The 13,416-nt window shown below is 47.5% G+C and overlaps 1 protein-coding gene across 2 annotated transcripts in view; it reads left to right on the top strand.

Annotated features, from left to right (window-relative positions):
• The first annotated feature begins 10,758 nt into the window (after positions 1–10,758).
• The window catches only part of FAS (Fas cell surface death receptor), an 86,101-nt gene continuing 83,443 nt past the window's right edge, over positions 10,759–13,416 (top strand). For both annotated transcript variants that reach the window (XM_073548189.1, XM_073548188.1), the window contains exon 1: positions 10,759–10,872. In XM_073548189.1, the coding sequence (XP_073404290.1) occupies positions 10,762–10,872 (111 nt within the window). In that variant the 5' untranslated portion in view covers positions 10,759–10,761. The remainder of the gene's footprint in view (positions 10,873–13,416) is intronic.

Below are 13,416 nucleotides of genomic sequence, written 5' to 3'. Positions count from 1 at the left end.
GATGGGACAGATGGGTCAAATGTGTGGGAAGGCTGGGAAGGTGCAGATGTACCGGGGCGGTCGAAGTGTCCCTCGGTGCCGGTCTCCTCAGGGATCGCCTCAGAAGGGTCCAATCGTGCAGGCTCCCGAGTGCTGCTCACCGTGCTGTGTAATAAAGAGAAAAAAAAACAATTAAAATACTGACATGGTATGGCCCTGGCTGAAAAAAAAAAGTTACATCTAACATTTTTTTCACATGTGGTGTGTAATATTTACCTTCTGGTGAGCATTGTTTCCCGGAGGAACGACAGGGCTTGTGCGTACTTGTACTTGCTCCTGCGTCCTCCAGATCCACTCGGGGCCCGCATCTCTTTATTGAACTCCTTCTTGAAACGATCCCTCACAGACCGCCACCGATTCACAATTCTGTTCCCTGAAACGAGAAAGGAGTGGTTAGTATACAACATCAGTGTTTCACAAACTCCAGTCCTCATGGTCCCCAGGGGTCATGTTTTCAGGATTTCCATAGTAAATAGAAATCCTGAACACATGATCCGTGGGGACCACGAGGACTGGAGTTCGGGAAACACTGGTTTACATCAAGCAACCGGTACTGTATATACTTACGCTCTTTAATCTGGGCCCGAGCTTCGAGGTCCTCCCAGCGGCCCACAAGGAGAGAACAGATTTCCTCCCAGAGTCGTCGGGTAACGATCAGGTCAGCGTGGCGGCGGTCAGCCATATTCCAGAGCGGCTCCCTTTCTCTGACGAGATCGATGAGGCGGTCCACATCAATCCCTCCATCCTCACCGTCAGAGTCGGGAGCACGCTGTGAAGGCTGTTAAAGAAAAAGACAAAAATAACATAATTAGCCTCCACAAAAGAAATGAAATAAAAAGTGCAAAAAAACAAAGCAAAAATATTTATACTTACACGCTGGTGACCGCCGCGTTGCTGTCGCCGACGACCCTGGGAGGCACTGCGAGGACCTCTTGGCCGAGCACCAGATTGGGAATACTAGAGAAGAAAACAAAAAATGTTATGTCTTTGGATGTAGGCATTTGTTTGCTGTGTGTGGTCTGCAGAACATTGTTTTCTATGTGTTGTGTGTAGTGTGATGTTGTGTTTCTGCGTTTGATGCAAAAAACTTACCAATTGTGAGCCCACTCCAGGTGTCTGTCCACCCCTTCCTTCTTCTTCTGGGAGCTCCTCTTCATCTTGTGATTCCTGTTTTGAAATAAAAGGCAATGAATAGACATATATTACAGAGATGATGGATTTTGGAAATAAAAACTTACCGTCAAACGCTGACGATGCGAGGGAGGGCTCCCAGAAGAAGATGTGCTGTCCTGTTGATGGCCAGACTCCATGGCTGTGGGTATTGCTGCTGCTGTTGCTGCTGCCAGTGATGCCATTTCTGCTGCTGCTGCTGCTGCTGCATCTCTTTGGCGGCTGTTGAATAAAGAGAAACAAAGGGCCAATGAATATCTTGATATTCCATGGCCCTAGTTTGGAGGAATGGGGGATTTGATAATTACCGTCTCTCATCTGCTTCTGGACTCCCCTCCTCAGCATGTTCCATTTGCTGCTCCATTTGGGGTGGTGGTGGTGCTGATGGTGCTGCAGATGTCTGCTGCCTTCTCCTGGTTCTTGGCTTGGGTGGCATGTTGGGTGTGGCTGTGGGTCCCACTGTCTTGCTTTTATATATGTCTTGTGGGCAGAGCTACTGAGCATGCTCAGACCAAAAAAACCGGATCCGGTCACCGGATCCGGCTTTCGCCGGATCCGGCGCATTGCGGTGCTCATAGGCTTTCATTGTGTGAAAAAGCCGGACGCGCCGGATCCGGCGTGTCCGGCTTTTTCGCCGGAGACAAAAAACGTTACAGTAGACGTTTTTTCCAGACGCCGGATCGCGACACATTGCCGGATCTGGCGAAAACCGGATGAAACGCATGGCCATCCGGCGCGATCCGGCGCAAATGCAAGTCAATGGGGGGGAAACCGGATCCAGCATTGCATTTCGCCGGATCCGGTTTCTGTCAAAAGCGCCGGATCGCGCCTGACGGCGAAAACCTGATGTGTGAAAGAGGCCTTACTCAAAACTGAAAGTAAAGATTAAACAACAACCACAAGACGGATTTCATCACCCCAGGTAACATTTTCCTCAGTAAAACGGCGCCGACCTGGTACTGTGTGTAGGTTACTGTGCCCAATCCAGCTGACAGGTTCCTTTTAAATGAAAGGGGCTGTTACCAGTGTGAGACATAACTGACACAGGACAGTAAATCTTAACTTTGTCTCATTACAAACACACTTAATACAGATTCTCTACACATCTGTTGCAGATCTCGGAGTTCTGCTGTACTGTAACAATTTTGCAGCCCTATCTGCCTGTGAGCTGGAAGCTGAGAGGAACCTGCAGATGTGTCAGGTATAATCACACACAGCTCTGCAGTGAGATCAGGAGAGCAGAGAGCGGCCATTACACATCACACAGGTTCTCATGCAGATCAGTGCATTTCTCTGGAATAAGACCGGATCGCAGATGATAATGTATCATTTTATTCAGTCTCCTATGACCCCATGGGGGTTAGTTAGTAGGTGACCAGAACGTTTGATGAGTGGTGACCAATGACAACGTTAATCCTGCTAGACTTAAACATTCTTATTTACCCTAAAAGGGTTGTCCACTAAATGGACGACTTCTTCTTACATGCTGTAGTCTCCCCTTCAAAATAAAAACGTATTCTCTTCTGTAACACTGTCCCAGAGATGTCCATGCTGGATCTGCCGGCGCTTGCATGGCAGTGATTACCATGTGAATGCTGTAGAGTATCATCAGCTGCTGATGGGCTGCAGTGCCCACACTTACCTCACAAGTAGTATAGCAATGTCACGGGACATTAAAATTGCAAGGACAGCGCCAGTGTGAAGGTCTAAAAACTGGCTGCTCAAGTAGTAGTGTGGGGAGGAGGACTCCCAGACAGTGACTGGGCCGGTACCCAGGGGACCGCCATCAGGGTTCCTGAGAGAACAATACTGGGAGAACAGTAAAGGGAGAGACATGACTGGAGTTGTCAGGGCAACAGGGGGCGGGGTGAACAACAAGGGAGGAGGGGGCGCGCTCAAGTGGCAGTTGGGAGAGAGTGTGACAGGAGGCAGGAAGCCGGGTGACTTGAGGGGACACCGTCAGGGGCTTGTGAGGAGGATACTGCGCACTCACCGACAAGTGAGACATGAGAGACTTTTACTGGAGGCCGCTCCCCGCCCACGGTCTTGGAGAGCCACGCCCATCATCCCCCGCCCTTGTGAGACTGATCCTTTACTGCAGGTCGCGGCTGCGACTACAGATAAAACGGCCACAGAGGCCTGGACACTGCCCCCCGGCCTTCCCCCACCGCGGCGACCCCATCATCACCTGCCTCAAGGTACACCACCTCGCCATAGGCAACGTTAGAGGCCCACGTCCCGGTTACGGAGGGACCCTTAGCAGAGGACGGCCACTGGTCATTTTTGAGGAAACTGCGTCACGACCGCACCTCACTGACATCGTTTCTTCAGGGCCTATTGCGCCCCACCGACATCATTTCTTCAGGGCCTGTTGTGCCCCACCTGCTCCGTTTCTTCAGGGCCTGTTACGCCCCACCGGCATCGTTTCTTCAGGGCCTGTTACGCCCCACCGGCATCGTTTCTTCAGGGCCTGTTGCGCCCCACCGGCATCGTTTCTTCAGGGCCTGTTGCGCCCCACAGGCATCGTTTCTTCAGGGCCTGTTGCGACCCACAGGCACCGTTTCTTCAGGGCCTGTTGCGCCCCACAGGCACCGTTTCTTCAGGGCCTGTTGCGCCCCACAGGCATCGTTTCTTCAGGGCCTGTTGCGCTCCACAGGCACCGTTTCTTCAGGGCCTGTGGTGTCGCACAGGCATCTTTTCTTCAGGGCCTGTGGCACCCCACAGGCATTGTTTCTTCAGGGCCTGTTACGCCCCACCGGCATCGTTTCTTCAGGGCCTGTTGCTCCCCACCGGCACCGTTTCATCAGGGCCTGTTGCGACCACCGGCACCGTTTCATCAGGGCCTGTTACGCCCCACCGGCATCGTTTCTTCAGGGCCTGTTGCACCCCACCGGCACAGTTTCTTCAGGGCCTGTTGCGCCCCACCGGCACCGTTTCTTCAGGGCCTGTGGAGCCCAAATCTTCCTGGAATATCGAGGAGTCAAGGCAGCCGTATCAACGATCTCAAAGCGGCCGCCTCTGCGATCCCGAGTGACGCAAGGAAGTATAAGTTGTACTATAGCAATAAGTACCATAGATTGGCCTTATTCTGGTAAGTGTAATAGGTGCAGGGGGTCACAAATTTAGGTTGCACCCCAATCCACGCTCATTTACCATTTCTTTCTGCCCTGGCAGGAGGAGTTGTCAGAGTTGAGTGGTGGTGAGGGAAATTCAGGGGGCGCCCGAGACTGCAAATCCAGGACTGCCCGCTGTATCCAGGACAGGTGGAACTAGAGATGAGCGGATTGATTCACCGGTCAGTGGTGCAGCGTTCAGGTCAGTGGTACCTGGTTGCTGAAAAGGAGGCTGCGAATCTCTACCCTTCCGGCGTCCCCAGTGCAACGTTTGATCATCCAAAACTGGCGCAATGTCATCTGTGACAGTCGGACTAGCCGACTTAGGCTACTTTCACACATCCGTTTTTTTTAAATCTGGCATGATGCGGCGAAATTTGTGAAAACCGGATCCGGAATTGGATCCGGTTTTTTCACATAGAAAAAACATGCGGCGCCTCCGGGTTTTGCCGGATACGGCAAACATGCGCCGTCCAGCATCTGCAAAAAACGTTGGCTGCAACGTTTTTTTTGCAGCGCCGGACCGGCTTTTTCAACTGCGCATGCCCGGGCACTATGAGTTTTAACCCCACAAGTTCCCGGCGTGCATCTCTCTCTCCCTCTCCCCTTCTCTCTCTCCCTCTCTCTCCATACGCTCCATACCTTTCTTTGGCTGGCTCTGTAGTCCCCCTCTGTCTCTCTGGCTGCTCTCTCGTCCCCCGCTGTCTCTCTGGCTGCTCTCTCGTCCCCCGCTCTCTCTTCGGCTGCTCTCTCGTCCCCCACTGTCTCTCTGGCTGCTCTTTCGTCCCCCACTGTCTCTTTGGCTGCTCTCTCGTCCCCCGCTGTCTCTCTGGCTGCTCTCTCGCCTCCCGATCTCTCTCCGGCTGGCTCTCTCTGCGGCTCCTCTAAATGTCCTCCAAGCCGCATCAGGCGCCGCATGTACATCCGGTGTCATCGCTGCAGGCCGGATCCGGAGGCTATTCGCCGCAGGCCGCCCGACCCATGACACCGGATGTGTGAAAGAAGCCTTACTCTCAGTTACTAGAAAAATATTGTTTATTGGTTTGAGTCCCTGCGAGGACAGATTTGTGTTCCCCTTTTTGCCTGTTCAGCATAGCCCTAGTGGCTCTAATTTATAAAAGTTTATTATACAAGTCATACCCTGTCTCGTGTCTCATCGCTGCATCCTGAGGACCTGCTTGACCCTACAGTAGACAAACCCCTTTAACACCATCCTATGCTGTCACTTGTTTGGTATGAAGACAATAAGTGGATTAGATCTGATAGTGAAACACTTTGGTATTTTGTACTTAATAAATAATGCCTCTTTTACAACAAACTGGGAAATAAAATAATTGTTCCTTTCTTCTCTTATGGCAGGAGATTTAGGTACTACAACCCCCATCATCTGCACACAATTATAATCTCTGCAATGCACCGATGGAGACTAATCTGACAGCTCAGTTATGTCTAGAGACCGCTCCCCACAAGCTGCAGAGAGGGGCTCTGTCCCCGGACATCTCTCCGGCTCACTGAGTAAAATGATGATCCCTGTAGCACATACAGGCTGAGATCTACATTTATGGTAACATTGCGGTGATTGGCTGAGGGGATCCATGGCTTGTGGCCAGACTCCTCTCCCGATTCAGAGAAATGCTCTCTTACCTCAAATCGGAACTTTTTCATTTGTATTTCTAACCAAACCCTGCAGAAAATCTCCAGCGCCATGTTCTTTCATCCTCTATAAAGTGCAGTGGAGGGGCACAGACCAGAGGAAGTTAGGAGTTTTACATCAGATGTACAAGTAACAAAAAGTGATCTCTACATTACTTATACAAAACTTTACATTTATTACATACAGATGTAAGAGGGTAACCAGGGACGTAAGTGTAATAGGTGCAGGGGGTCACAAATTTAGGTTGCACCCCAATCCACGCTCATTTACCATTTCTTTCTGCCCTGGCAGGAGGAGTTGTCAGAGTTGAGTGGTGGTGAGGAAAATTCAGGGGGCGCCCGAGACTGCAAATCCAGGACTGCCCGCTGTATCCAGGACAGGTGGAACTAGAGATGAGCGGATTGATGGTGGCTCAGTGGTTAGCGCTGCAGCCTTGCAGCGCTGGGGTCCTGGGTTCGAATCCCACCAAGGACAACATCTGCAAGGAGTTTGTATGTTCTCCCCGTGTTTGCGTGGGTTTCCTCCGGGTACTCCGGTTTCCTCCCACACTTCCAAAGACATACTGATAGGGAATTTAGATTGTGAGCCCCCATCAGGGACAGTGATGAAAATGTGTGCAAACTGTAAAGCGCTGCGGAATATGTTAGCGCTATATAAAAATAAAGATTATTATTAAAGATTATTATTATTGATTCACTGGTCAGTGGTGCAGCGTTCAGGTCAGTGGTACCTGGTTGCTGAAAAGGAGGCTGCGAATCTCTACCCTTCCGGCGTCCCCAGCGCAACGTTTGATCATCCAAAACCGGCGCAATGTCATCTGTGCGCCCTACTACACAGTTCATCAGCGTCTTTAGAACACGGGGCACAGTTTTCATGAAATCACATCCACTTTGCTTCGAACAAAATTTCTGTGCAAAAAAAAAAAGCAGCAGAATATATGCTGCATTTACGCTACATGTGAACACGGACTAAATGTCCAAGCAAAGTGGATGTGATTTCATGAAATCTCTGCCCACGCTGCGTCTAAAAATGCTCCTGAATTCTGAGGTTTTGGTGCTTTTTTCTCTATTGGCCTCTATGTGGAACCTGTTAAATCGCAAGGTAAAAAAACACCATTGCATTTTTAAGCGAAGAATCAAAGCATTTCTGTAGTATTAAAAAAGCATTAAAAATGGCTTCACATTTGCACCAAAACACATCAAATATGGGGGAAAATGCATAAAAAATTACATTATTTTAAGTGTTTTTTTTTCGTTTTTATTCTGTAATTTTATAGGTTGAAAAAAATCTCTTATTCTCCCTCTAGAATACAATTACATAGAAATGCACTGTTGTGTACAATCCATCAGTCCGACCTGCCTGTGGAGTCAGAGCCTGCAATACAGATCAAGCACACCAAATTCTCCACAGCACATTTCCAGAGCTTGTGGTTTAGCTCCTGCCTATAATTTTGAAGTTTGTGTGTTGTAGGTTTGATTACGGGGGAGACTCTCAAAGAAAGCATATATATATATATTTGCTTTTTATTATTTTTAGTAGTTTAATAGTTTCACCTCAATATACATGTACAAATAAAAACACTGATGTATACAATGTACATGTATAATCTGCTTTCTGGGTTCACTGCCTGCAATACAGGTCAAGATTGCCAAATTCTCCTATGTGTATCATTATGAGCTGTGGCTGATCCATAGGGCTGCTGCCTAGGATCATGGGGCTGGGAGTTTGAGATCGGGACACAGAAGGGAATACATATAATTTACCATATGTACTGAGCAAAGAGTTTCCTTGCCCACCTCCACCCCCTTACCCAAGGAATAATAATAATCTTTATTTTAGGAAGGAAGAGGAGCTACCCTGCTCTGGGAATGCTGAAGGGTGTATTTTGAACAGTTGGGATTTCTCTGAAGCACCTAAGCCCCAGTTCAATGTTTATAAGGTATCAAATTTATTGTATGTCAATTTCAGCATAAAACTAGAGTTTTTTTCTGTGACCGAAAAGTCTGTATGTCCCCATTATGCTCTAAAGAGTGCCTGCTGTTTTCAAAAAAACTATTAGCAGTCAGGTGCATACATAAGGAATTATACTCTTTTCTGCCAATTATATGACTTATCATCCAGCATTTTTCACTAGTTTTCCCCTCTGTGGGCTGCACCACTAATTTTCAGTTTCAGTCTCTGACCTAGTGGGTGAAGACTACCTGCTATGATATTATGTATTATACAACGCACACACCACACAGAGATAGATTACTGCTTTCTTCTTTCAAAGACAGAAGCTGCATTGAGGACATTATACAGCAGTACTAAGCTGGGTAGCTGTGAATCCAGCATAGAAGTGAAATGTATTAGCAGAAATCTGCTACACGATCTCCCTATTTGTTTAAGGGCCTATCACACTAAGCGATATCGCTAGCAATATCGCTATAACGTCACTGGTTTTTGTGACGTAGCAGCGATATTGCTAGCGATATCGCTATGTCTGATACTTACCTCCGACCACTCCCCCGCTGGTTATTGCTGATCGCGCAAGAACGTCCTGGACCGTTTCTCGTCGTCAGCTTCCTGCTGGGCTTCCTGCTGTGACGACGCGTGGACGCGGGCGGGAGGACGCCAGGATCGCCTCCTCTGACAGGTAAGTAGCGACCCCCGACCCCTGCAATGTCGATGGTGAGATCTGCCTGTGTGGCAGCTCACTAGCGACCACTTAGCATTGCACCAGCGATCCTGACCGCGTCATATCGCTGGTCGGGATCGCTGGTACATTGCTAAGTGTGACAGTACCTTTAGTCTCCCACTATGATGAGTGTTCTTCACTCCTTAAAAGGATCATCCAGTCTAAATCAATAAGTCTGCAGTCAATCTCTGTGACTTCAGACTTATGAATCCCCCCAACGCATGCACTGTGTGCTGCGTGAATTTGCCGGTTTCTGATCCGGGTACCGGAAGGTATGTATGCATTGTACATACTCCCGGCCAGTAGGCACGGCCTCTCTCCATACACTTTTAACATTTTTTTTGCCATTGATAAGAAATGGACAAGCTGCTTTGTGCAAGTAAAACGAAAAAAACAACATGTGGGAAGGTAGATAAAACTGTAATAAAATACGTGAAAAACCTACAATCATTGCTTATCTGATCAAGCTCCTGTGGCATCGAGTAGCCGAATACAGCACATTATCCTTTAACATAGTCCATATTTCACAGTTTGCAACTATTAAAGTACTGTCCTAGAAAGTGCTAGCAAAGGTGAAGTAGCAGCATGCACATTTTTAATGACCAGACATACTCCAATAATAAAGCGGTTTGTTATGATTAATCTACAAAGAAGGTATTTTTGTTTTCTTTTTATGGTATATTTCTTACACTACAGATTGGTATCATCATTGTTCTCAGGGCCAATAACATTTGCAGTGTTCGTTCTCACCATTAAATTATTTAGCTTTTGTATATAGCTATACCAAGCTTTGGTTCTTTTTATTTAGCCATTGAAGAAACTGTTCACCACATCATGGCTATTGGGACAACTGACCCAACGAAAACTGCTTGGATCATGACATCTAGTGGTAGTGCCATAGAATAAGACAGGGACTGTATCCCAGCATGGATTGAAACAACAGATGATTGAATGAACAAATGAAGTGTTCAGATGTATAATAAGAAGCAAACCCTAATAGGAACCTATCAGGTGATTAATACTCTGCTAGAACCACCATCAGGATGAATTGAATCCTGACTGCATGATTGCAGGCGATATATTATTCTTTGAAACGCTCCATCATTTCACAGAATAGATACTTTGAAAGCAGTGTGTACATAAGGAGAGACCTGTCAATCACCTGTAGCGGCACTGGGTATATTTTGCTCTGAAACACTGAGAAAATATACTTTGAAAAAGGGGAAAGTGTTGTGGCTGCAGGGATCGCATGACATAACTATGTAACGCAATCCCCGGGAGAACCAGTGCCATCATTGCTGGAATGGCGCTGGCACCGAAGCTCAATATAGGTATTATTATTTTATAAGGGGGAATATATCAATTGTGAAGGGGTTTCACACATGTTATTTTGTGTCCAAATAATAATGTCTTGTACTGCTTAAATAGAGAAAGGGTTAATCATAAAATCCTTTGTGCTGTAGGGCATTGTACAGGTTAATAGCAATGTCCTTGAGTGAACCTGGATGTTCACGTTAATAACTAATATGTCACTCATTGAACATGCAGCCATCCCCATAGAGTGAGCATGTAATTGCTTACAAAGTAACGAAGCCCACCCAAAACAGAGGAGATGACCCAACAGGTGGGTCTGGTGTGATATAAAACATCTGCATTGGCGAAGCAGATTGATGGCATAAATATACAAAAATAAAAATAACCTGTCATGTTAAATGTTATTTGTCTGCAGATATAGGGTTAATCTGCATGTAACTAGTGTATTGAGAAAATGATGTTTTAATCTCCCTTCTCTTTTCTGCTGTTTCCAGTCATTGGGTGCTGTGCAGGAAGCGGCTTAACCCTCAGCTGCTTATAATGTGAGTGTGCTGTTATCACTCCCTAGCACTTTGACAGCTGACTCTGTACACACGCTGTCAGTGTTGGACTGGGGTGCCAAGGGCCCAACAGTAACATTAACTTTGGGGGGGGCTCACTTTTCACCTCCATACAAATATTACACTACCCTCATTCACAAATGTTCCTATATATGTAATTGTAGAAGGGAGGACCGGGCTGCTGAAGTACCAGATTAGGAACTGCTGGGTCCTCATCTCCTGTTGCTGGAGGGAATGCAATTGCAGCTGGAGCGAGCTGGTAACCTAGGTGAAAGGGGCGTGGCCAGGGAGCAAAAAGGTGCTGCGCAGGAACAGAGGTGGTCTTCCCGCCAGAACGCTGAGCAGGTGCAGATCGCAGCTGCAGTGAGGGGTACGTTAGGCCGCAGCGGGTAGAGACGGGGCGGCTGTGTGAGAGACTTACTGATATCGGCGGATGTCAGCTGGCACACAGAGGAGCGCGAGCGGAGCCGTGCAGAGCAGCCATTCAGGTGATGGCGGCTGCTCAGAGAGACATGCACCGAGTGGAATCTTGCAGAGAGCTCTATCCTTTAGCTCCGCAGTTACATGGACTAGGGGCTCAGCGGGCAAAACCGGAAACCGCACGCTGCCGCCAGAAGCATGACCGTGTGTTGGGCGGGGATGTCTGAAGACTCTACACCAAATGCCGGCGGCATTCTACAACCCACGGGACCTTCAGGGAGCCACGATAAGTGAACTGTTATCAAAAGACTGTTTAGTTAAACAACTGTTAGTTTAGTTTTTGGACCCCTTTTTGGGTATGTGCACACTTTGCGGTTTCTGCTGCGTTTCTGCAGCGTTTTTGGCTCTGCAGAAACGCAGCAGATTCTGCTGCGTTGTACAGTACCTTTATTTCCTATGGAAATAAAAAACTGTGCACATGCTGCGTTTTTTTCCGCGCAGTTTTGCTGCGGTTTTCAAAACGCAGCATGTCAATTGTTTGGTGCAGAAACGCTGCAGTTTTACACCTCATCCATTATGAGGTGTAAGACCACAGAAAAAACGCAGATAAACCGCAGAAAAACCGCAGCACTTTGTCCTGCGGATTTCCTGCGGTTTTCTCTACAAAATCTGCAGAGACAAAAAACTATGTGTGCACATACCCTTTCCCTGCTATCTCCCTGTGAGGAGTCTATTGCTGTTGAATAATTAAATATAGTTAATCTCTGCTCTGCAACATTTGTGTTACTGCATCCCAGCACCTGCTTATTACATAATAATAAACTGGGTAGTTTGGTTAATGAATGGTGAGATGTTGTTTGTTGTTTTTTTTTTCTGTACAGAGTGAATCAAGTGAATTATGCCAATTACTGCCCAATAACTGGGGTTGGGGGCCCAGGTTTACGCAGGGGCCCATCAGGGGGTTCCTCTGTTACCCTATAGGCCAATCCTAGCCTGCACACATACTGGCATACTGTATATGCAGAGCAACTGGGGAGTGGCTGCGGCACACTCACTAAAAATTGAGTGGTGAGTGCAGCCTGCACCTCCCCGATGTCACAGTCTTTTACTAGGCATTGCTCCTACCAGCCAGTTTCCTACTCCACACTGATGAGGAGCAATACCCCGAAACAGCTGTCTGTGGATAGATACCATGTTTTGGCATAGGTGGTTTCCTACATTGGAGACTGCCCTTCCCGTGGTTGTTCCTTCCCGGGGAAAGACCTGGCTGGTCATTGCTTGCGTTGAGAAACATGTGATGGTGTCTCCGCGGCTTCTGTTTTGCATATTTCCCATAAGGGATGTGGGGCAGTGCTCTAGAATCACTGCGTTGAGAAACACGTGATGGTGTCTCCGCAGTGTTGGATGTTGATCTCCATGAGTTCATTCATCCTCATTTTCACAGTCTTTTACTAGGCATTGCTCCTACCAGCCAGTTTCCTACTCCACACTGATGAGGGGCAATACCCCGAAACAGCTGTCTGTGGATGGATACCATGTTTTGGCATAGGTGGTTTCCTTCATTGGAGACTGCCCTTCCCGTGGTTGTTCCTTCCCGGGGAAAGAGCTGGCTGGTCATTGCTTGCGTTGAGAAACATGTGATGGTGTCTCCGCGGCTTCTGTTTTGCATGTTTTGCACCTCCCCGATGACTGGAAGTGATTAGACACAAGGAGAATATAACATTTTTTTTCCTGAGCCACTGATTTAAATGCTACATCATTTACTTGTAGATTAACCCTACATCTGCAGGTAAATAGCATTTCTGGATGAGATGAAACAGGTTCCCTTAAACCTAATTTTAGCCAACTATGAAAATTCGCAAATCCGATTAGTGTGAAAGTATGTGTTATAGAAAAAGGTTAAGATACAGTTAATATCTTTGTGACCATCCCACTATGGGAGGAGGAGGTCAGACAAAAAGGGACATTTCTTGGTTAGATCAGATTGTGTTAGAGTGAGAAAAAGTGAATTTCAAGGGCAGTAGGCTGGTGGAAAGAAAAATACCTATTGTTCTGGTGGTATAGGATCTTGTGAAACTCCCTGTGAACATTCCTGCAAAGTCCTGAGCCTTGGGCTCAAGTTAGTGGCTATATAGAGCGCTGAGAACCCTTCTATAACATGGAAGTTGGATGTGGAACCATGTGTGGGAAACGCGGCGTATCTCGTGAGTAGGGCAGAGACGGACGGAAATTCTCTGGGGCTGTAGGTGCTAGTATGCGCAGGGATAGTTCAGGCTCAACAAATGGAGAACAAGAAAATGTACTGTGCTATGGATCTAAGCAATGGAAAAGATTGCGTCCCATACTGCGTGTTGTCATCTAGTTATCTTGGACTGTTAGGGTATGTGCACACGTTGCAGATTTGCAGCGAATCCGCAGCAGATTTTCTGCTCGGATTCACTGCAGATCTGCAAGTGTGTGACCAACCAA

Source organism: Dendrobates tinctorius, unplaced genomic scaffold (assembly GCF_039654945.1).
Source record: "Dendrobates tinctorius isolate UK_male_01 unplaced genomic scaffold, ASM3965494v1 ptg000156l, whole genome shotgun sequence".
Taxonomy (NCBI): Eukaryota; Metazoa; Chordata; class Amphibia; order Anura; family Dendrobatidae; genus Dendrobates; species Dendrobates tinctorius.
Note: the sequence above shows the minus strand (reverse complement) of the source record. Positions and strands in the feature narration are given on the sequence as shown.